Consider the following 24,366-nt stretch of genomic DNA (forward strand, 5'->3'; position numbering starts at 1 on the left):
CCCATCCAGAAGAAAGATATAAATAGAAAGTAGGAGACAACAGCTTCGCTTCACTTGGAGGTTGCCACTGATGTTACCTGGCTAGGTAACATCAAACGCCTGGATATCAAACCTACAGCTTAGCGAGCAAACCAACATCCTAAGTAATGCAGTAGCAGTGTAGCAAATGCTCTTACTTTTATACTATCCCTTCAGTTCCTCAGAAAGCCATCATGATATAGGCAGAAGAAACAGAACACAGCCTTGTCTAACCTCTTTTCATTGCTTTCCAATTGCCAAGCTTGTTCTCAAATCGGACCATCACTACCCGATTCCAACAAAACCTCTGATTAAACCAATGGTCTTTGCTGCTGCTGATGTCTTGCAGCATGAAAGATGATTACATTAGACTTAATCAAAAGCTTTAAGATAACAAATTTTAAAAAAGGTTGGTGGTTTTCAATTTCGCAATGCTGACATCTTGAAAAGGTTGACTGCATCTAACCCCCACAAAAAAAAAACACACAGGTCCTGAGTTTCATTCCCAGGTTAGATCCATATAGATGGACAATTCCCAATTCTGTGAAAATTCTCTCTAAAAGAAATGGGCACCCGCAACTCAGTTTTGGAACAGGGCGGATGGACTGGATTCAAAGCAGGCCAAGAGATTCCAGAACGGTGAGAGGTCAGAGATTGGCCTGACACAGATTTAGGAACTTGGGCACATATAGACAGTGCTCTATCTAAAATGCATGTTTGAAGTCCTCAACACTCACTACTGAGCTTTGGAGAATCTATTGCTGGGTTGTAAGATAAGTGTCACAGCTAGAAGTGTCCATCTGTTAGATTATCTTGGAATTAAAGGCCCAGTATGGACTTTATGGGAACAATGCCTTCTCTGTTGCTTGAGTGGATTCTCAGAATAAACCATGGGAGTGGTTTTATTCTGCCACCATTTCTTGGTGTAGATAAAATGCAATCATTTGGCAATCTGGCTAAACGCTGTGAATGGATGAAGACCAGCATTAAGCTTATCATCTCATCCACTTGACCTTCAGCCATTCTATCATTGATTGCTGCTGCATTGTTGATATGAGGGACTTGGTCACAGGACCAGAAAGTGTAACAGCATAGCAGTGAAGAGGAGGGAGTAAAGCAGTAGAGCTGTCATACTGTTATGATGTGGAGGTGCCAGTGTTGGACTGGGATGGAAAAAAGTCAGAAGTCACTTGACACCAGGTTATTGCCCAACACCTGAAGAGGCTACACCCTGAAAGCTTGTGATTTCAAATAAACCTGTTGGACTATCACCTGGTAGTTTGTAACTTCTGCTTTTTTTTAAAAAACAGAGAAGAAAACGCCAGCATTCAGTTGCAGCTACAACATGCATCACAATAAGTGCATGTACGGAGCCGTTCTTTCACACAATTTGCAGTATTCCTTTATGATGCTATTCAAATAGCTAGTACATTTAAGGACACAAAATCAGAAAGGCAGCAATGAATTCTGAAGTGCTCTGACCCTTTTTGCATTACTAGAAGGTCACAAACAGCTGCTGGGTGCAGTAAATAATTAGATTAATTTATTTTAAAGTGATTAGCCTAAGTATTTCTGTAGTCAAGGTGATTTCATTTAAAAAGGTTATAGAGGCCTAACTTTAGAATTAATGGCTTTTGTGTACAACATTTCTTGTGCAGACATACTCCAGACAAGGTGGTCAGGAGAAGTTTTTTAACCTAAGAAAAATACCCATAGCTTAAAATGAGAGAGATTTTTCTTTTAGTTTTGCTTGGAGTTTGAGCAAACTTGTGATGTCCCTTGATTAAAATGCATGTATAGTTCAGTACTCTGAAGGGAAGGATATGGTAAAACTAGATTACTACAGAGGAATGAGGTAGCATTAATTTCAGACTAGAGATGTTGGAATAAAAAGGCACAAGTCAGGAGTGTGATGGAACAGTTCCCACTGACCTGGACAAGTGCAGTTCCAATAACACTCAAAACGTTTGACACCATCCAAAACAAAGCAGATGACTTGAATGACACCACAACCACAAAGATTCACTTCCTCCACCAATTATGCGCAATAGCAGTAGTTTATGCCAACTACAAAATACACTGTGGAAATTCAACAAGGCTCCTTAGTCAGAAACTTCCAAAAACACAACCGATTACCATAGAGAAGGACAAGGTAACACATTCACCAGAGTTCCTCTCTGAGCCACTCACCATCCTGACTTGGACATGCACTACGACCCCCTCACTATCGTTGTGTCAAAATCCTCAAACTCCCTCCCCAGACAACTTTGTGAATTTACTGACATCAAATGACTGCAGCAATTCCAGAAGGCAGTTCATACGGATGATAATAAATGCTGGCTTGGGCAGCAAATCCCACATCACTTGAAAAAGAACGAAAGAAGTTGGTAGTGTAGTGGAAATGTCACTAGATTAGTAATCTAGAGACCCAGAATAATGCCCCAGAGACAGGAGTTCAAATCCCACCATGGTAGCTGGCTGAACACAGAAACAGAATAGGGCAATCAGCCGTTAAGCATTCCCTGCTCTGATAGATGATTTGACATGGTCTACCTCAATGCCATATTCCCCAGCTATCCCTATATCACTAACATAACTGGTAACTAGAAATCTATCAATATCCATCTTGAGCTTCATGACTGACTTCCAATACCTCTGGGGCAAAGAATTCTAAAGACTCACCACCCTGAGAAGGCTCCTCCTTCTCAGTTTTAAATGGATTGTCTTTTATTCTGAAATTGTGCCCCCAGTTCTAGACCTCACATCTGGAGAAATGCCCTTTTGGCATCTACTTTGTCTATTCCTGTATGAGTTTTGAAAGTACATTTATGCAGCAAATAAATCCACAAATATAAAGTTAGTATCAGTAATGGTGACCATAAAATCCTATTACTGACTGTCATGAAAATCCATTTAGTTCATTAACATTAGAGTCATATAGCACGGAAACAGGCCTTTCAGTCCAACTCATCAGTGTCAACCTCTTATCATAGAATCTCTACAGTAACCTATCTAGACCCATTCCCCTACCCTATTGCTCTACACTTACCATGACTAATACACCTAAGCTACACATTCCTGAACATTATAGGCAATTTAGCATAGCCAAATCACATACCTGCACATCTCTGGACTGAGGGAGGAAACTGGAGCACTTGGAGGAAACCCGCACAGACACAGTGAGAACATGCAAAACTCCACACAGTCGCCAGAGACTCAAATCAAACCTGGGTTTCTGGCACTGTGAGGCAGCAGTGCTAAGCACTGAGCACAAACTAACCTAGTTCCATCTTCCAGCATTTGGCCCAGATCCCTCTAAACCCTTCCTATCCAAGCACCCATCTAAATGTCTTTTAAGTGTTATAATTGCACCCACCTCCAGCACTTCCTCTGGCAGCTCATTCCATACACACAGCACCCTCTGCATTAAAAAGTTACTCCTCAGGTCCTTGTTAAATCTTTCCCTTCTCACCTTAAACCTATGCCCTCTAGTTTTGGACTCCCTTACCATGGGAAAGAGACATTGGTCATTCATCCTAGCTATGCCCCTTATGATTTTATGAACTTCTAAAGGTCACCCCCTCAACCTCTGATGCTCCAGAGAAGAAAGTCCCAGCCTATTCAGTCTCTAATTCCAACCCTCCAGTCCTGACAAAATCCTTGTAAATCTTTTCTGCACCCTCTAACAACATCCTTGCTATCGAAGGGTGACCATGTCCTTTACACACAGTGGTTCACTCTTCATTGCTTAAAAATTCTAAAAAAAAAATCATACAGTTAAGGGCCAGTAAGGAATGACAACAAATTCTGGCTTTGCCAGCAACCTCCTACCCTATGAAGGATAAAGAAGAATGAGACAGTCTGCAAGGATAGGGTTGAATCAGAAGAGTTGTGTACACATAGATAATGACAGTAACAGAACTGGAATAATTTTACTGCACAAGAAATGACAGACAAATTTCTCCTTCTCATTGTTCCAGCTTGGCTGCCTCACCCCAATCCCATAGACCAGATTATCCCTTGGGCTTCAGGAAGAGAAATCAAGTCTCAATAATGTAATTTTATTGTCCACAGTTAACCAACTCAGATACAAGTACTTTTTAGTGATGTGTTGAGTTGTTGGCACAGGATCAGAGGTGTCAGAGTCAGATCCATCTGCCCCTTTCAGGGGAGGGAGTAAGTCACAATGCTAAACAGGCAGGGATATGGAGCCTGGAGAGTCACCATTTGTATTTGTCCAATTAGAGGGGTAGGTGTGTGGACGTTCTGCTGTTTCTTGCGGTAGTCTGAGCTCACTCACTGCAAGCAAAGGAGTCCATTGACCTTATGGCTCTACATTGTCTCAGTGGCTTGACTGCATAACATCGGACCTTGAAGTTGGCCAATTTCATTGGAGACATACATGGAGCAGCACTCAGAGTGGATGCAAGTGCAAGGCCTTGGCAAGGGAAGAGTGCTGGCCTGGATCAGTCTGCTTAATGTACATGAGCACTGACATCCCTGGATGACATGGAATGTGTGTGCCGAACTACAGTCACACATTTGGCACAGTGATTGCTGGAATGGATGACTGCTGCACACCAGCTGCCAGCCCCATCAACCGAACCTGAAGGGCAACTCAGAGCTGCTCAGATGTCCGTGGAAGGTGAAGGTGTCAAAAGATATTCAGCATCCTTACTCTTCCAAGGTCTCAGCTCATGTCAATAAATCTCTGGTTTAATTTTTTGTTTAAAATACTCTGGCCATTAGGATTCTGAGGATGATAACTGTAGAGGTTGCACAAGAGAAAAAAAAAATGGCGCCACGACAAATCCACCTCAATTCAGACAATTGAAATGCTGCACTTCTAAAATTTCATTAACAAGTTAAAAAATTTCCTTACAGTTCCTGTGGATGTTGGAAAGCAAAAGATGATTCAATTCTGCTTGAAAAGGACAATGTGAGAGCAATGTAGTGAATATACAGACACAGAAATTTAAGGGGAACAAGAAAGAGTTTGGGCTGAATGGGAAGTTACCAGGAGCTAATGAAATAATATTAAAAAAATTGAAGCAACAGGACATTTATGAACTGAACAACTGACCATCACCAACATCTACTACTCAGGTATGATCCCTGAAGGTCTAAGTCAGTCTGTTTTTATCACTTTGACAAAGAAAGCTGGAATGCAAGTTACATCCAACAATCTAATCATCAAAATCTTAATGGCCAGAGTTAGAAAGAAAAATAACTCCGATTTCAGACACACTGATCTTCTATTTTCTACAAAAATATGCCAAGTTGATTCAGTCGCACTTGGTAACAAACAGATTAACACTTGTCCCATACAAAGTGCTCATTGTGTGCTCTTCCAGCACCATCATTTAAATATATAGTGTTAGGTTCCACATATATACTGATGCTACTTAGCCCTACACCTCAGCATCACCTCTCTCAATCCGTTACTTCTGGTGTGCCATAACAATTGTTCAACAACTTTGGCAAACCAAAATGTCCAAATTAACAGTGCGTTCAGATCTCCAGGCATGATTCCAATCCCCTTCCTGGACATTCTCAGGCTCAACCAAACTATTTGCAGTTTTGATGTTGTATTTGACACTGATCTAGGCTTCTGATCATACATCTTCTCTACGACAAAGACAACCAACATCCATCTCTACTATTAAAACACTCATACCCATGCCTTTTCAATATCTTTCCGTAACCTACCAACTTTGTCTTTCCATAAAAGTATGCTAATCTACAACAATGAAGTTTATTTCGTAACCACACAAATATCCATTAATCTAAGTTCATGCATTAATTAATGTAGACTATATTGTTGACAAATGCTAAAAAAAACTAAGCGCACTCTAAAACCTTCTTTTAGTTATCTGATAAACTCTTCAGAGCAGCCTTCCAGTGCTAGATAATAATGGTAAGCAATGTTCTCTTTAATCCACTCTGTTACACATCTGCTCAGAGGGTCTATGCACTGTGATCGGTATACCAACACAATATGCAGCTTTGACTTCTGGCTTTGGATGTTGCTGACACAGTGCCCTCTGAGATCCATGCAGAAGAAAAAGGGATTAGCAGGAATGCAGACTGCAAGTTAACCTTGGGCTAAGTGGCATTTCCAATTCCTCCTTCTACACTGGTTGCATAGTCTTCAGAAATACTGATGCAGAAACTGTTCACTCAATGTAAATAATTGTAATGATGTGTAGGAGCTGGTGTTGGACTGGGCTGGACAAAGTTAAAAACCACACAACACCAGGTTATAATCCAACAGGTTTATTTGGTAGCACTAGCCTTCAGAGTGCTGCTCCTTTCAGGTGATTGTGAAGCAGGACCATAAGACAAAATTTATAGCAAAAGATTACAGTGTCATACAAGTAAAATTATATATTTAACAAATCTAGATTGGTGTTAAGTCTTTCATCTTCAGGGCAGGCAACAATGCAAAGTGGCTTAGCAGAGGGAATAGTCAAGTTTGGTACCCATGAGGATGGCCTCAACCAGGACCTTGGTTTCATGTCATATTACAGGTGACCCCACCACACTATACAAACACACACGCGTGCAACACATATACACATACCCCTCACACGCACAAAACGCATGCATTCTCTCACAGGTGTAAATCCCATCAAACACTCACATGCGCACACTCCAAACGCGCACACATAATAAGTCTATGGGTTGAATTTGCATTTGCAGAATTATACTTTCAGATATATTTGATTTTACTCAAAGAAATGCACAATCTGTAGGCAAGTCAATTCATTTAACATTTTGGAAATCCCACTTTGGAAATAGAACTAGTTGGAGTCAAGACTGGGATACAGACAGTCTCTGACCTCACACATTTAATGCATTGTCTGAGCCAAGATGTCACCTTTCTTTAGAAAACCTTTAGTTATCTTGAGAACATTACTTAATAGTTGTTCTGGATTTACATATTAATGAACCAAAATCTGTAACGCATTCTAAATGATGAAAGACTTACCTGCAATCTAGGTTTGTTAAATATATAATTTTACTTGCACGACACTAATCTTTTGCTATAAATGCTGTGTCTTATGGTCCTGCTTCACAACCACATGAAGAAGGAGCAGCGTTCCAAAAGCTAATGCTTCCAAATAAACCTGTTGGACTATAACCTGGTGTTGTGATTTTTAAGTAAAACATTGTAAGCAGCCAGAAGGAACTATCAAGTGAAGCAATTGATTACAGCAAATAAAAGAGTTTCAATCTTTATTCTTCCTTGAAAGCATCTTTACAAGCAAACAACAGTTAAGCAGGTCAGAGCATATCTTACCACAATGTAATTTACAACATATTACTGACTAATCAGGAAGTGAACCAAACATCAGAAATAGAAAGGAAGTAATGACATTTATATTGTACACACTGATCTTACTGTATTCTTACCTGCGGTTTTGATTCTGTCATCATTTTCTTTTCATCCTTTTCTGGAGATAGTGTATGGAAGACAAATTTACGGGAGTTGGCACGAGGAGCATTTAGATTCACTTCTGACATTGTTGCTAGTTTCTGCAGTACTTCCCGAGGTTGATTTAGCAAAGATCCATTTCTCATCTATATATTTTTAAAAAATGAACTGTCAGTAACATCTCTACTCCAAGTAGACATTTTTGGAATAATTATTTCATATCAGCAGAGAATTGAAGAGAGATACAAGATTGAATGCTTCCATATCTAACCATAAATAGTCCCATAACATTACATCATATAATTTTGAAATAAATAAACCAACTTGAAAAAAGAGAGTACATTTTCTAACTGTTGATCTAATTTTGCTTAAAAGTTAATTAATAAGGAAATCTATTGATAGGACTAGTTAGTGATCTTTGTGTACAGTTCAAGTTTCATTATACACCCCAAATTTGGTCCATGACAATACATTCTTCTGAAGATGATTTAAGAATAAACATTTAGACAAACTTCTACTCAGTACATAAAAGTTTTGAGTTGTCATGTTAAGAGGGTTAGAGTTCAACAAACATGCCTGCTAAATCATTCTGCCTTGCAACTGTGCAAGCAATTAACAATTTTTGCATCGCAACCAATACCAACATAATCAGGTTTTCTATTCTTCCTACGCCTTGAATCTATCCTGTCCAAATGTATATCCCACAACCCCAACCAAAATGCCAGTACAAATCTGATATGAACTTGTCCATCAAAATAGCCTTTATAAAAAGTCAAAGTCTCACTACTTTAGCAGGTGTAACTTTGTATACTTCGTGGGAAAACTTTCAGATATTGTGCAGAAACAAAGTTGGGCTGAACACTGGCTTTACTTGTTCCGTCCATCTAAAATGGTTTCTGAATATTTTTGTCAGTTAAAACATCATGTTTGCACAAATTTGTGGACACTTGAGCATAGACTTATTGGTGGGGGACAACGTTCAGATGTTTTGGACTACACCAGATTAGATAAGACTGGTCAAACATACCAACTTGATATTAAGTTCAACTCAACACAACTTAATTTACAGCACAAATTTAAGGTGGCAGTGTAGTACTAATGTCACTGGATGTAAGTTTGCTCACTGTGTAGGAAGGTTCATTTTCAGATGTTTCGTCACCATATTAGGTAACATCAATGAGCCCCTGGTGAAGCACTGGCGTGTATTTGTCCGCTTTCTATTTGTGCTTAGGTTTCCTTAGCTTAGTGACGTCATTTCCTGTGATGACAACATTTTCTTTTCGTTTTCTCAGAGGGTGATAAATGGGGTCCAAGTCGATATGTTTGTTGATAGAGCTCCGGTTGGAACGCCATGCTTCTAGGAATTCTCATGCGTGTCTGTATGGTTTGTCCTAGGATGGATGTGTTGCCCCAGTCAAAGCGGTGTCCTCCTTCATCTGGATGCAAGGTTACTAGTGAGAGTGGGTCATAGCTTTTTGTGGCCAACTGATGTTCATGTATCCTGGTGGCTAGTGTGTCCAATATAGTGTTTGTTACAGTTCTTGCAAGGTATTTTGTAAATGACATGAGTATGTTGGAGGAGTTGTGGGCCACCATGATAACAAGAGGTCTGAGTAGTTTAGCAGTCTTTTCCAAGGTGTCTTTAATGTAGGGGAGAGTGGTTCGGGTTTCAGGACAGGTTTTGCCTGCTTGTTTGGGTTTGTGCTGAGAAATCGGAGGACTGCATTGATTGGGTACCCGCTCTTGTTGAATACGCTATTATTGTGATTTTCCTCTGCGCTGCAGAGTGTGGTGGCTCGTTGAAATAACATTCTAATGCAGCTTTGTTGTGGGTGTTGGGATGATTGCTTCTGTACTTCAGTATTTGGTCTGCATGAATTGTTTTCTTATAGATGCTGGTTTGAAGTTCCCCATTGGCTGTTTGCTCTACTGTGACATCTAGGAATGGCAGTTTGTTGTTGTTTTCCTCTTCTTTAGTAAATTTTGTGCCAGTAAGGGTATTATTGATGGTCTTGAAGATTTCCTCTAATTTATTTTGCTTGGTGATGACAAAGGTATCATCTACGTAGCAGACCCAAGGTTTGGTTGGCAAAGCTGTTTGCTCAAGTCTCTGCATTACTGCCTCTGCTGAAGAAGGGCTTACATCGAACCTCCTGTTCCTTGGATGCTGCCTGACCTGCTGCGCTTTTCCAGCAACACATTTTCAGCTCTTACCTCTGCTAAGAACCCAGATATTGGCGATCCCATGGGTGTTCCATTGGTTTGTCTGTAGGTTTTGTTATTGGAAGTGCAGTTGGTGTTAAGGCAAAGGTCCAAAAGCTTGACGATGTTGCCCTTGTTGAAGAAGTTGGTGGTGTTTAGTATGCGTGCCTTTGGTTCTTCTAATAATGTAGTCAGTGTTTCCTGGGCCAGGTTGATGTTAATGGATGTGAACAGGGCTGTTATGTCAAAGGAGACCATTATTTCATCCTCTTCTATCGTGGCATCTTTGACGGTGTTCCAGAATTCTTGGGTGGAATGGATGGTGCTGTGAGAGTCTTCTACTAAGTGTTTTAGTCTTTGGTGTTCCAGATAGCGAGACAATGGATCTGCGAGGAAATTCTGGTTTGTGGATTTTGGGAAATCTGTAGAGGTGGGGTGTGTTGGATCCATCTGGTTTTTGGAAGTCTGTTTTATTTAATTTTCCAGATTTGAAGCTTTTTTTCAGTTGGGTTATGATTCAAATCTCTAGTTATGGAATCAAGCCTATTGCCACCTGTTGGTAAGTGTCAGTAGCTGCAAGCAGTGCATTCGCTTTCTCAACATAGTCTCTTTGGTTTACAATGACTGTCATAAGTCTTTTGTCTTCAGGTGGTGAACACCTGACCCCAAAACTAGAGAACAGAATCACAGCCCTCCTCAAAAACTTCAGAAATCTGCAGAATTAAATAAGACAGACTTCCAAAAAAATGAAACCAGACGGATTACTCAAAGTACACAAACCAGGAGCCCCCCTCAGAAGCATAGTCTTGCTACCTGGAACACCAATGTACAGGTTAGCCAAGGAGCTACACCAAAGACTAAATCACTTAGTAGAAACTCAACACTCCATCCATTCCACCCAAGAATTCCTGAACACCAAAGACACCAAGGTAGAAGAGAATGAAATAATTATTTCCTTTGATGCAACAGCCCTGTTCACATCCATCAACATCAATGTGGCCAAGGAAACACTAACTATCCTATTAAAAAAAACCAAAGACACATACATCAAACACTAACTTCAACAACTAACTTATTCCTTATCACCCACTTCACCTTCAACAACAAATCTTACAGACAAACCAACGGAACACCCATGGGATCTCCAATATCAGGGTTCTTAGCAGAGGCAGTAATGCAGAGACTTGAGCAAACAGCTCTGCCAACCATCCAACCCAAACTTGGGGTCCACAACGTGGATGATATCTCTGTCATCATGAAATGAAACAAATTAGAGCAAACGCTCAAGAGCATCAATAATACCCTTACTGGCATAAAATTCACTAAAGAGGAGGAAAAACAACAACAAACTGCCATTCCTAGATGTTGCAGTAGAGCAAACAGCCAATAGGGAACTTCAAACCAGCGTCTACAGGAAAACACCTCATACAGGCCAAATACTGAACTACAGAAGCAATCATCCCAACACCTTTAAATGAAGCTGCATCAGAACATTATTTCAACGAGCTACCACACACTGCAGCACAGAGGAACGAAGAAGAGCAGAGGAAAATCATAACAGCGTATTCAAAAAGAATGGGTACCCCAATCAACAGAGTCCTCCGATTTCTCAGCAACAAACCCCAACAGGAGACAAAATGAGCCCAGAAACCACAGCCACTCTCCCCTACATTAAAGAAATCTTGGAAACGACTGCCAGACTACTCAGATCCCTTGGCATCATGGTAGTCCACAAACTCACCAACACACTAAAACAGCAGCTAATTAACTTGAAAGACCCCCATATAGACAACAAACGAAACTAATGTAATTTACAAAATACCTTGCAAAAACTGTAATAAACAGGACATTGGACAAACAGGCAAAAACCTAGCCACCAGGATACATGAACATCAACGAGCCATGACTCACTAACACTAGTATCCTTACATCCAGATGAAGGAGGACACTACTTCGACTGGGCCAACACATCCATCCTAGGACAAGCCAAACAGAAACATGCACGAGGATTCCTAGAAGTATGGCATTCCAACCGAAACTCTAATCAACAAACCTATCGACTTGGACCCCATTTACCATCCTCTGAGGAAAAAAAAATTACATCACCAAGCCAAGGAAAACCAAACACAAATTAAAGCGGGTCACTAACATCAATGCTTCACCGGAGATTCACTGATGATGTTACCTAGTAAGGTGACAAAATGTCTGAAAATGAGCCTACTCACTGAATGAGTAGTCCAGAGGTGCAGGCCAATGTTGCAGACATGAGTTGGATGGCAGACAGCGAAATATAAAGTTTTTAAGAATCTGAAATGAAAAGCTAGCACAATGTAGACAATGCAATCACTGGTTGATGATGATAAAAACCCATATGATTCACTTATGACTTTTAGGGAAGATAATCTATTGTCCATATCTGGTCTGGCCTATATATGAATTTATGAGAAAAAAGAAAATTATACCACAAGAACAGGCCCTTCAGCTCCCAAGCCTGCGCTGATCAAGATCTTTTATCTGAATCTGTTGCCTATTTTTGAAGGTTCTGTATCCCTCTGCTCCCTGCCTATTCATGTATCTATGTTTAGATACATTTAAAATGACACTAATCGTGCCTGCTTCTACCACCTCCGCTGACAACACATTCCAGGCACCCACCACCCTCAACGTAAAGAACGTTCCATGCATAACTCCCTTAAACGTTTCCCCTCTTACCTGGAGGTTGTGACCCCTATACTGGGAAAACGTTTCTCGCTAACTATCTTGTCTATACCTCTCATGATTCTGTTGATCTCAATCAGGACCCCCCTCAACCTCCGTCTTTCTAATGGAAATAATCTAATCTACTGGGGGAGATACTAAATGAATATTTTGCATCTTTATTTACTGTAGAAAAGGATATGGAAGATATAGACTGTAGGGAAATAGATGGTGACATCTTGCAAAATGTCCAGATTACAGAGGAGAAAGTGCTGGATGTCTTGAAATGGTTAAAGGTGGATAAATCTCCAGGACCTGTTCAGGTGTACCCGAATACACGGTGGGAAGCTAGAGAAGTGATTGCTGGGCCTCTTGCTGAGATATTTGCATCATCGATAGTCACAGGTGAGGTGCTGAAAGACTGGAGGTTGGCAAACGTGATGTCACTGTTTAAGAAGAGCGGTAAAGACAAGCCAAGGAACTATAGACCGGTGAGCCTGACCTCGGTGGTGGGCAAGTTGTTGGAGGAAACCCTGAGGGACAGGATGTAGATGTATTTGGAAAGGCAAGGATTGATTTGGGATAGTCAGCACGGCTTTGTGCATAGGAAATCATGTCTCACAAACTTGATAGAGTTTTTTGAAGAAGTAACAAAGAAGATTGAGGAGGGCAGAGCAGTAGGTTTGATCTATATGGACTTCAGTAAGGCGTTAGACAAGGCTCCCCATTAGCAAGGTTAGATCTCATCGAATACAGGGAGAACTAGCTATTTGGATACAGAACTGGCTCAAAGGTAGAAGACAGAGGGTAGGGGTGGAGTATTGTTTTTCAGACTGGAGGCCTGTGACCAGTGGAGTGCCACAAGGATTGGTGCTGGGTCCTCTACATTTTGTCATTTACATAAATGATTTGGATGAGAGTATAAGAGGTACAGCTAGTAAGTTTGCAGATGACACCAAAATTGGAGGTGTAGTGGACAGCAAAGAGGGTTACCTCAGATTACAACAGGATCTGGATCAGATGGGCCAAATGGGCTGAGAAGTGGCAGATGGAGTTTAATTCCGATAAATGCGAAGTGCTGCATTTTGGGAAAGCAAATCTTAGCAGGACTTATACACTCAATGGTAAGGTCCTAGGGAGTGTTGCTGAACAAAGACCTTGGAGTGCAGGTTCATAGCTCCTTGAAAGTGGAATCGCAGGTAGGTAGGATAGTGAAGAAGGCGTTTGTTATGCTTTCCTTTATTGGTCAGAGGATTGAGTACAGGAGTTGGGAGGTCATGTTGCGGCTGTACAGGACATTGTTTAGGCCACTGTTGGAATAGTGTGTGCAATTCTGGTCTCCTTCCTATCAGAAAGCTGTTGTGAAACTTGAAAGGGTTCAGAAAAGATTTACAAGGATGTTGCCGGGGTTGGAGGATCTGAGCTACAGGGAGAGGCTAAACAGTCTGGGGCTGTTTTCCCTGGAGCATCGGAGGCTTACAAAATTATGAGGGACTTGGATAGAATAAATAGACAAAGTCTTTTCCCTGGGGTCGGGGAGTTCAGAACTAGAGGGCATAGGTTTAGGGTGAGAGGGGAAAGATATAAAAGAGACCCAAGGGGCAACATTTTCACACAGAGGGTGCTAAGTGTATGGAATGAGCTGCCAAAGGATGTGGTGAAGGATGGTACAATTGCAACATTTAAGAGGCATTTGGATGGGTATATGAATAGGAAGGGTTTGGAGGGATATGGGCCGGGTGCTGGCAGGTGGGACTAGATTGGGTTGGGATATCTGGTCAGCGTGGACAGGTTGGACCGAAGGGTCTGTTTCCATGCTGTACATCTCTATGACTCTCCTCAGTTAGCTCCCTCCATACCAGATAACATCCTGGTGAACCTCCTCAGCATCCTCTCCAAAGCATCCACATCCATTTTGTAATGTGATGGCAGAACTGTACGCAGTATTCCAAACATGGCCGAACCAAAGTCCTATAGACTGCAACATGACCTGCCAACTCTTGTACTCAATACCCTGTCTGATGAAGGAAAGCATGCTGTATACCTTCTTTACCACCTTGAAGGTACAATGGACCTGAGCACCCAGATCGCTCTGTACATTAATTTCCCCAGGGCTTTTCCATTTACTGTATAGTTTACTCTTGAATTGGGATCTTTCAAAATGCATCTTGTATTTGCCCAAATTGTACTCTATCTGCCAGTTTTCCACCAAATTCTCCAATCTATCTATATTCTGCTGCATTCACCCAACTCGGATCCCTGTGGAACACCATCGGTCACAATTCTCCATTTTGAGAAACTCCCTCCCACTACTACGGTCTGCTTCCTGTTGCCCAGTCAGTTCTCTATCCATCTAGCTAGTACACCCTGGACCCCATGCGACTTCATCTTTCTAAATTAACTTATCATGGGGAACCTTATCAAATGCCTTACTAAAGTTCATGTATACGAGATCCACTACCCTTCCCTCGTCAATCAACTTGGTCACTGTCAAAGGATTCTATAAGTTGGTAAGACATGACTTTCCCTGTACAAAATCATGTTGCCCATAACTGATATGCCCATTTTCTTCCAAATGGGAATAGATCCTATCCCTCAGTACCTTCTTCAGCAGCTTCCCTACCACTGGTGTCAGGCTCACCGGTCTATAATTACCTGGATTATCCCTGCTATCGTTCTTAAACAAGAGAACAACATTAGCAATTCTCCAGTCCTCTGGGACCTCACCAGTGCAAAGATATCTGTTAAGGCCCCAGATATTTCCCCTCTTGCTTCCCTCAGTAACCTGAGACAGGTCTCATCCGGACCTGAGGACTTGTCCACCTTAATGCCTTTTAGAATACTCAACATTTCCTCCTTCACTATGCAGACTTGTCCTAATCAAACATCTATCCATAAGCTCAACATCCTTCACGCCCCTCTCCTCAGTGAATACCGTTGCAAATTATTCATTAAGAATCTCACCCTTTTCTGAATCCACGCATAAAACTTTCCTCCGTTGTCCTTGAGTGGGCCAACCCTTTCTCTAGTTACTCTCATGCTCCTTACATATGAACAAAAGGCTTTTTAGACCTCTTAATTCTTCATTTCAGATTGGTCCCAATTTCTAGATACTCTTCCAAAACTTTGTCTGTCTTCAGTCACCTAGACCTTACGTATGCATCCTTTTTCCTCTTAGCTAGTCTCACATCTTCATCTGTCAATCATGGCTCCCCAATCTTGCCATTTCTATCCCTCATTTTCACAGGGACATGTCTGTCCTGCACTCTAATCAACCTCTCTTTAAAAGCCTCCCACATATCAAATGCCAATTTACCTTCAAACAACTGCTCCCAATCTCCAGCTCCTGCCAGATTTTGGTGCAGTTGGCCTTCCACCCTTTTAGCACTCCTCTTTTAGGATCACTCTTGTCTTTGTCCATGAATATTCCAAAACCTAGGGAATTGCGATCACTATTTCCAAAGTTATCCCCTACTGAAACTTCAGCAACCTGGCCGGGCTCATTCCTCATTACCAGGTCTAGTATGGACTATTTACATATTGCTCTAGAAAACACTCCAGGATGCTCCTTCCAAATTCTTCTCCTTTTAGACCTCTCACACTAAGTGAATCCCAGTCAATGTTGGGAAAATTGAATTCTCCCATCATCAGCATCCTGTTGCTCCTACATCTTTCCATAATCTGTAAACATATTTGTATCTCTCTCTCACGTTCACTGCTGGGAGGCCAGTAGTACAGCCCCAAAATTGTTACCGCACCCTTCCTATTTCTAAGCTCAGCCCATGTTGTCTCACTACTCAAGTCCTCCATAGTACCCTCCTTCAGCACAGCTGTGATATCTTCTGACCAGTAATGCAACTACTCCAGCCCTTTTATCTCCCTCTCTATTCCCCCCTGAAGCATTGATATCCTGGGATATTTAGTTGCCAATCATGCTCTTCCCTCAACCAAGTAATACCAATAACATCATACTCCTAAGTATTAATCCAAGCCCTAAATTCATCTGCTTTACCTACTTGGATCAAAACAAATGCACCTCAAACCACCAGTCCCTTTGCATTTATCATCTGCTCCTGACCTACTCTTCCCCTTAGTCACGCTGACTTCATGATCTAGGTCCTTAGAGGCTTTAGTTACTACCTCCATGCTATCCACTGACTACCTCATTTGGTTCCCATCCCCCTGTCACATTAGTTTAAACCCTGCCCAAAACGGTTAGCAAAAGCACCCCCAAGGACATTGGATGCAGTCAGGCCCAGGTGTAGATCGCCCCATTTGTCATAGCTCCATCTTCCCCAGAACCGGTCCCAATATTCCTAAATTCTGAACCCCTCCCTCCCGCGCACTCTCTCTTGAGCCATGCATTCATCCCGGCTACAATATGGTTCGCTCATTATTGCCTTCTGAAATGTTCCTAACAATGCACTCCGTTCAGGCAAAATTAGGTTTAGTCAATAAATGCTAGCCCAGCTAGCGATGCCCACATTCCATAAATAATAAAAGTAGTGTTCAAAAATCTGAAGTAATTCTACAAAATTTAAGTGTTACTTTTTATTTCAAAGTAATGGAATGCTTCATTTGATCACAAACTTGCAACAGTGTTTTGAAATGGAAATAACATCAAACTGTTTTACAAACTCTGATCCCTTTTCTTGCCTCTCATTTTTGAAATACTTGAAACGGGGAGCACATTTCTTTTCAAGCAACCAATTCAATAATGATCACATACCCGAAGGACAGATGATTTCTGGGGCTTGTGTCCTACCGATTCCTGTTGCTTTTTCTCTGAAACTACTTCCATGGAGATACCTGCAAACCCAGATAGAGCAATCATTAGATCGAGTCTTCTCCAATACTTTTTGCTTTACACCAAGTAAACCCAAATAGTTGTTCTACATTTAGTGGCACCATCTAAACCTTGTTCAACTGGACAAGTGTCCAGCAGGTTTTCACATACACTTCTGATAAAATAAAATCTGGTGCAATTGTGACACAAGTCTATCTAAATCACATTTAAGCACATATTGATGTCGGTTTGATTTGCAAAATGGCACTTAGTCTTCATCTCTTCTCTAAGATCAGAAAACATTTCTTGATAAGTTCAAAAATTGCTCTGAAGAACATTGATTGCACAGACCTTTCTGTAAAGTTTTCACGGTAATTTTCTTTGCCAGTTTCATGAATTGACTATCTTCACCAACTTCCTCTTCACTACCTGCATCCTGTGACTAGACCAAAAGAGAGAGAGATTATATTTCAATCTGAAGAAATCCAATAGAAAATTAAACCATAAATCAAAACTGGAAAGATTCAAAATATATTTTAGTATCAACATGTAAAAATAAAGTATGTCCAGATCAAAACTTTTTGTGCAACTTCAGTGAAGAGGAAACTTCTTATTGTCTCAAAAGGCAGAGGTTTTCAATGATATTTAAAATAAAATTACACTTCCTTGGTTGTTATAATTTTTCATATCACCTTGCCTCTACCTCAGCCCAGAAAGAAAGGCTGATACGTTACAAACTGAGTGACTAAATTTCATCAAGAGTATTATGAAAATGTAAGGAAGTGTAAACAAGTTCCCTATTTTTCAAGCGAGATCACTCTCCAATTAGAATGTAGTTTACCAGGATCTACTGCAGTGAGGAATCAATCATGAGATTATTTTAAGGAAAAATGGGCTAGTTTATTACCTACCAACTGAAAAAATAAAGTAGTAGCATCAAGCATACCACCTTTGGACAGTTGTACATACACAAGTTGTCATGACATCCATTTCCAGCATTCAATGAGATTGTTACATCAAGCTCCAATAGTTACGGTGCTATATTCAGTTCAGCGATAGGGGAAGAGCTTATTAGAAGGTTTTCTAGAGACTACTAAAAGCATTTATGTGCATATTGTTCAGTGGAACAGAAAGACTGGAGGTTCCATTTTGGAATGACTTTTAGCCATATTCCAAGTAGCCCACACCGTTGACTGTGTACATTCAGGACTCAGAACATTCCCACTTCCTGTGGCTCTACAGGGTATGTTGTAAGCATTTTCTCATTGTGTGCGTTAGGCAAAGCTTCAAGGACTCAAATGATGATTGCGAGCATTAATACTTCAGTATAGTGGACAAGCCATATTTGCTGCACATATCTGAGCAAAATTAGAACTCAGGGAAAATACAGAAATGCAACTGGGCTGGTGAAGCATTGAGTTATGCTTGGAAATGAGGCCTGGAGTGCAATTTTGAAGTACAGGGAAGACCTAGGGAAGGATTGTGATTAACCAGAACAGTAGCAGTCATGGGGCAGGCCATGATGAAATTTCTTCTCAAGCAACTCCAAGGCTAGATCAACAAAGTGAAGGAATCTAATGTCTTGTGAAGTTTAATTAGACTTAATAACCCACCGGTATTGATGTCTGGGGGAGTGGCTGAGAAATCCATAAGGTTTATTGTGATTGCATTTGCTATTTGAGTGCTGCAGTCAAAAAAACATTGCCAGTCTTCTGTCACAAGCAGTTGCTTGAAACACAAGTTTATGTATTGAATTAATTGTTTTCTAGTCTGATAATTACAGGTAATAGTTCCATCTTAAACATATGAACAATCCCAGAAGCATAAACAGAAGGAGTCAATGAGGATCTACTTGTGCCTGGGGAAGGCACTTGATGGATGGGTCCCTTGCCTTTGGATAAAATATTGAGTTTAGCTACACTCTCTTTTGTCTAACACACACTGTGACCTGATCACTGTAGTCAGGTGATGCATGTGGTCATTTTAAGACGGTTTTCAGTTCCTTTCTTATAAAAAAACACATTGTTCACCAAAATTCCAAGTATTAATTCAGATAATGAAATTCAAAAATCAATTGGCCATATTTCACATAATGTGCTGAAAGTCAGAAGGACATTTGCTTTCCCAGCAATTGCTGAATTTAATTTCCTAGAGAGACATCGTGAGCAGCACTTAACTCACTAAATAGTATGCATAAGGCAGGTCTGTGTAGAAGGTTCTAGATTATAAAGCAGCTACATTGGATAGAAATTCTGACTGTAGAACACAGCAAAATGCCCAGGTGTATCTCATATCGCAAATGGCAGTAATATGATCAAATAAGCAAGAATTACTTCTTGCTTTGACATGCTGACTAAGTAACATGATAGTCTACTCAGCAGCAAAAACAAATTGCCAGAGAAGCTTAGCATCTATGGAGGGAAAGCAGAGTTTGACATTGAGTTCAGTGACTCTTCTTTTGAACTAGGAGAGTTAGGAAAAAGTGGTATATATCGAGAGAGGGAGAGCGCGAGCGCGAGTGAGGGAGAACAGCAGTTAGGCAGACAAAGGATAGATAATAGTAGGCCATATGGTATTTATAGTAAGCCATAAATCACTCCAACCCACTTTTGGGGTCCAGAGCATACCTGATACATGAACATGTATGCAAATGATTGGTATTTTTGGAGTCCAACTCATATCCATCAATGGATCTATTAAAAAACTATGTTGCTTAGTTAGCCTGCTAGAAAGTCCAATCTCAATTTTAAAGTGTGACAATATTGACGTAAATCATAGAACATGTCTGCTGTAAGAGGCAGAAGCATTAATAGTTTAGCACGTTATATTAACATTAAGTGTACCCAATTGATGTACCAAAACCAGCTTAGTGTGCAAGAATCACCTGCTCACGAAACCACTGCTCACGTTCAAATCGATCTTTTCGCCATTTTACTTCTGCATCATCCACTTCCTCTTCTTCTGGTTCATCCTCAGAATCTCCATGAAACAAGTCAATCTGCGAGGAATCATCTGAAATAAAACACATTTATCGTCCTCAAAATAAAGCTGATTTTCAATTCAAATCAGGAGGAATATTTAATTCACCTCCTGCTTCTTTCTTCAGCTGTCTTTCAGTAAAGACTTCATTGTCTGCACACAATAATACAAATAATAATCCACTGGAGAATGGAGCAAGAACATCTCGCCAATGGTTAGAGCCATACAGCAGTTCATTCCACATACAAACCACTGTTAAAAAAGTTGCCCCTTGTGTCCTTTTTAAATCTTTCTTTTCTCACCTTAAAAGTATGCCCCCTAGTTTTGAAACCTCCCACCTTAGGGAAAAGACATTTGCTATTCACCGTATCCATGCATCTCATGATTTTATAAACCTCGATAAGGATACCCCTCAACCTCCTACACTCCAGTGACAGAAGTCCCAGCCTATCCAGTTTATTTCCATAATTCAAACCCCTTATTCCCAACAACATCCTGGTAAATCTTCTCTGGACTTTTTCCTGTTTAATGATATCCTTCCTTTCTATAAGAAGGTGACCAGAACTGCACATAGTACTCCAGAAGAGATCTCACCATGACATCCCTACTCCTACATTTCAAGGTCTGAGCAATAAAGGCAAGTGTGCTAAACACCTTCTTAACCATATCTACCTCTGACACAAATTTCAAATAATCATGTAACTGAATTCCTAAACCTGTCTGTTCTATAATACTACCCAATTCAGGTAATAAGAGGCTATGGTCTATGTAAGTGAATTTGACATTTGGAAAAACGTACCAACATTTTTCCAACGGAACCTCCGTGCACGACCAGGGCCATCACTGTGCAGGTCCCCATCAGCTAGGTAATGTTCTTGATAAAGACGCAACTTCCGTTTATCCTCATCCATCAAAGCTTTCCTGCAGGTTGTCGGGTCATGGAATGAAAAAAAAAGCAATCAGTGGTGCTTGCTAACAGTTGCAAACATTTAAAGGGATATTTTCAAATGTATAGAAAAAGATACGCTCCAATAAATAAGAAAAATTCTGATGGATAGACCCGCTATGTGTGATTTACTAAAAAAGTCAAAGGTAACAGCAAGCTCAAAGATAAGACATATTTGTGCAAAAAAAAGTTAGCCAATAAGATAAAAACATGAAAACTGTTAACCAGGATTACTACCAATGCCACAAGCTAGTCAGAGTAGAAACAGTAGGATATATAGGATGAATATGTTGCAGAAGATAGTGCGAGGGGGAAGAATTCAGATTCATGGGGCATCGAGACTGGTTCTGGGGGAGGTAGGACCTGTATAAACTGGATGAATTACACCTGGGCAGGACCGGGACTGATGACTTTTCAGGGGTATTTGGTAGAATGGTTGGGGAGGGTTTAAACTAATGTGGCAGGGGATGGGAACCAGAGGAGGGGGACAGTAGACGCAGGAATTAAGGGAGACGCAGAAACCAGAGCAAACATGATGAAGAACAAGCAGAGAAATGCTGCTGAAAAAGAGCAGGGGTGGTGGTCTGAAATGCTTATATTTCAACGCAAGAGGTACAATTGGCGAGCTGGATGAATCCAGAGCATTGATTAGTACTTGGAACTATGACATTATTGCAATTTTGGAGACTTGGCTGAAAAAGAGAGGACTGGCAGCTGAAAGTCCCAGTATTTAGACGTAACAGGTATGTCAGAAAGGGCTGTAAGAGGGATGGGGGAAAGTATCTTTTAGCTATACGGAGGGAGAATACATCAGAGGACTCGTGCAGCAAGGCAGTATGGGTAGAACTCAGGAACAGGAAAGGTGAAATCACAAAGCTGGGGGTATACTATAGGCCTCCCAACAGCCAGTGGGAGATAGAGGAGGGACTGGAAGCAGATTTCAGAATTTTGTAAAAACAGTAGGGTTGTTCTGGTGGGTGATTTTAATTTCCCCTGCATCAACTGGGATATCATGCCAGAGGCTTGGATGGATCGGAATTTGTAAGGACCATTCGGGAGGATTTCTTGACAGTATGTTATCAGTCCAACCACGAAAGAGATTACATTGGACCTGGTTTTGGGAAATGAGCCTGGCCAGGTGAGTGAAGTTTCAGTGGGAGAGCATTTCAGGTGTGGTGACCGTAATAACGAGTTTTAAGATACTCATTGATAGGGATAACAACAGTCTTTGGGTTAAATTGGGAGAAGGCAAGCTACAACGATATTAGGCAGGAACTGGAGAATGTTGATTGGAGGTAGATGTTTGAGGGCAAATCCACATTTTACATGTGGGAGTATTTCAATCAGCTGTAAATAAGAGTTCAGGAGCAGCACATTCCTGCGAGAATGAAGGACAGATATGGCAAGTTATATCAACCTTGGATGACCAGGGATGTTATGGTTTTGGTCAAAAAGAGAAAGGAAGTATACATAAAGTCGCAGTTCACCTGGTGAAGAAGCGGCACTCAGAAAGCTAGTGTGCTTCGAATTAAACCTGTTGGAGTATAACCTGGTGTTGTGTGATTTTTAACTTTATACATAAGCTCGAGGGGGGTGGGAACTGACAAATCCCTTGAAATAAGGAAAGTAGGAAAGAGCTTAAACAAGAAATCATAAGGGTGAAAGGGGGTCATGGAAAGTCATTGGCAAACAGGATTAAGGAGAATCCCAAGGCTTTTTAAACATATAAAAAAAGCAAGAGGATAGCAAGGGGAAGGGTTGGTCCACTCAAGGACAAAGGAGGAAATCTGCATATGGAGCCAGAAGTGGTAGGTAAGGTCTTAAAGGAAAACTGTGTGTCAGTATTCAGCAAAGCGAAGGAATTTGTGGAGGATGTTCTCAGGGAAGGGAGTGTCAAATTTGTAAGACAAGTTGCTATTCAAAGGGAAGAGGTGTTGTGTGTCTAAAAAGTATTAAGGTATATAAGTCCCCAGGGTCCTGATGAGATCTATCCCAGAATACTGGGGTAGGGAAGAGAACAAATAGCTGGAGCATTGACAGACATCGTTGTATCCTCTTTGGCCATAGGTGAGGTCCCAGACGATTGGAGAATAATCAATGTTGTTCCATTGTTCAAGGAGGGTCACAGGAATAATTCAGCAAATTACAGGCCTGTCAGCCTTACGTCAGTGGTAGGGAAATTAACAGAAAAAATTCTCAGAGACAAGATCTATAAGCATTTAGAAACAAATAGACTTATTAGTGAAAAACAGCACAGTTTTATACAGGGGAGGTCATGCCTCGTTAACTTGATAGTGTTTTTTGAGGAGGTGACAATGATGATTGAGGAAAAAGTGGCTATTTTGTCTACATGGAATTCAGTAAAGTCTTTGACAAGGATCCTAAAAAGGTGAAGTCACATGGTATTCGGGTGAGCTGGCAAGATGGACACAGAATGGCTTTGTCAGAGGAGACAAGGTAGTGGCAGAAGGATGCTTTTCAGAATGGAGGGCTGTGACTAGTGGTGTTCCACAGGGATCAGTGCTGGGACCTCTGCTTTTCATGACCTACATAGAGTCATAGAGATGTACAGCATGGAAACAGACCCTTCGGTCCAATCCGTCCATGCTGACCAGATATCCCAACCCAATCTAGCCCCACCTGCCAGTACCCGGCTCATATCCCTCCAAACCCTTCCTATTCATATACCCATCCAAAATGCCTCTTAAAATGTTGCAATTGTACCAGCCTTCACCACATCCTGTGGCAGCTCATTCCATACACATACCACCCTCTGCGTGAAAATGTTGCCCCTTAGGTCTTTTTTATATCTTTCCCCTCTCACTCTAAACCTGCGCCCTCTAGTTCTGGACTCTCCAACATCAGGGAAAAGGCTTTGTCTATTTATCCCATCCATGCCCCTCAATTTTGTAAATCTCTATAAGGTCACCCCTCAGCCTCCAAAGCTCTAGGGAAAACAGCCCCAAGTCTGTTCAGCCTCTCCCTGTAGCTCAGATCCTCCAACCCTGGCAACATCCTTGAAAGGGTTCAGAAAGGATTTACAAGTTTCACAACAGCTTTCCGATAGGAAGGAGACCAGAATTGCACGCAATATTCCAACAGTGGCCTAACCAATGTCCTGTACAGTCGCAACATGACCTCCCAACTCCTGTACTCAATACTCTGACTAATAAAGGAAACCATACCAAACGCCGCCTTCACTATCCTGTAATTCCACTTTCAAGAAGCTATGAACCTGCACTCCAAGGTCTCTTTGTTCAGCAACACTCCCTAGGACCTTATCATTATGTGTATAAGTCC

General features: G+C 41.1%; 1 protein-coding gene across 2 annotated transcripts in view; it reads right to left on the minus strand.

Annotated features, from left to right (window-relative positions):
- The window catches only part of LOC132829872 (claspin), a 62,434-nt gene that overhangs the window by 3,075 nt on the left and 34,993 nt on the right, over nucleotides 1-24,366 (minus strand). For both annotated transcript variants that reach the window (XM_060847268.1, XM_060847267.1), the window contains exons 21-25: nucleotides 20,920-21,041; nucleotides 20,026-20,153; nucleotides 17,493-17,583; nucleotides 17,085-17,164; nucleotides 7,435-7,602 (exon numbers count right to left, since the gene is read on the minus strand). In XM_060847268.1, the coding sequence (XP_060703251.1) occupies nucleotides 7,435-7,602; nucleotides 17,085-17,164; nucleotides 17,493-17,583; nucleotides 20,026-20,153; nucleotides 20,920-21,041 (589 nt within the window). The remainder of the gene's footprint in view (nucleotides 1-7,434; nucleotides 7,603-17,084; nucleotides 17,165-17,492; nucleotides 17,584-20,025; nucleotides 20,154-20,919; nucleotides 21,042-24,366) is intronic.

Source organism: Hemiscyllium ocellatum, chromosome 30, assembly GCF_020745735.1.
Source record: "Hemiscyllium ocellatum isolate sHemOce1 chromosome 30, sHemOce1.pat.X.cur, whole genome shotgun sequence".
Taxonomy (NCBI): domain Eukaryota; kingdom Metazoa; phylum Chordata; class Chondrichthyes; order Orectolobiformes; family Hemiscylliidae; genus Hemiscyllium; species Hemiscyllium ocellatum.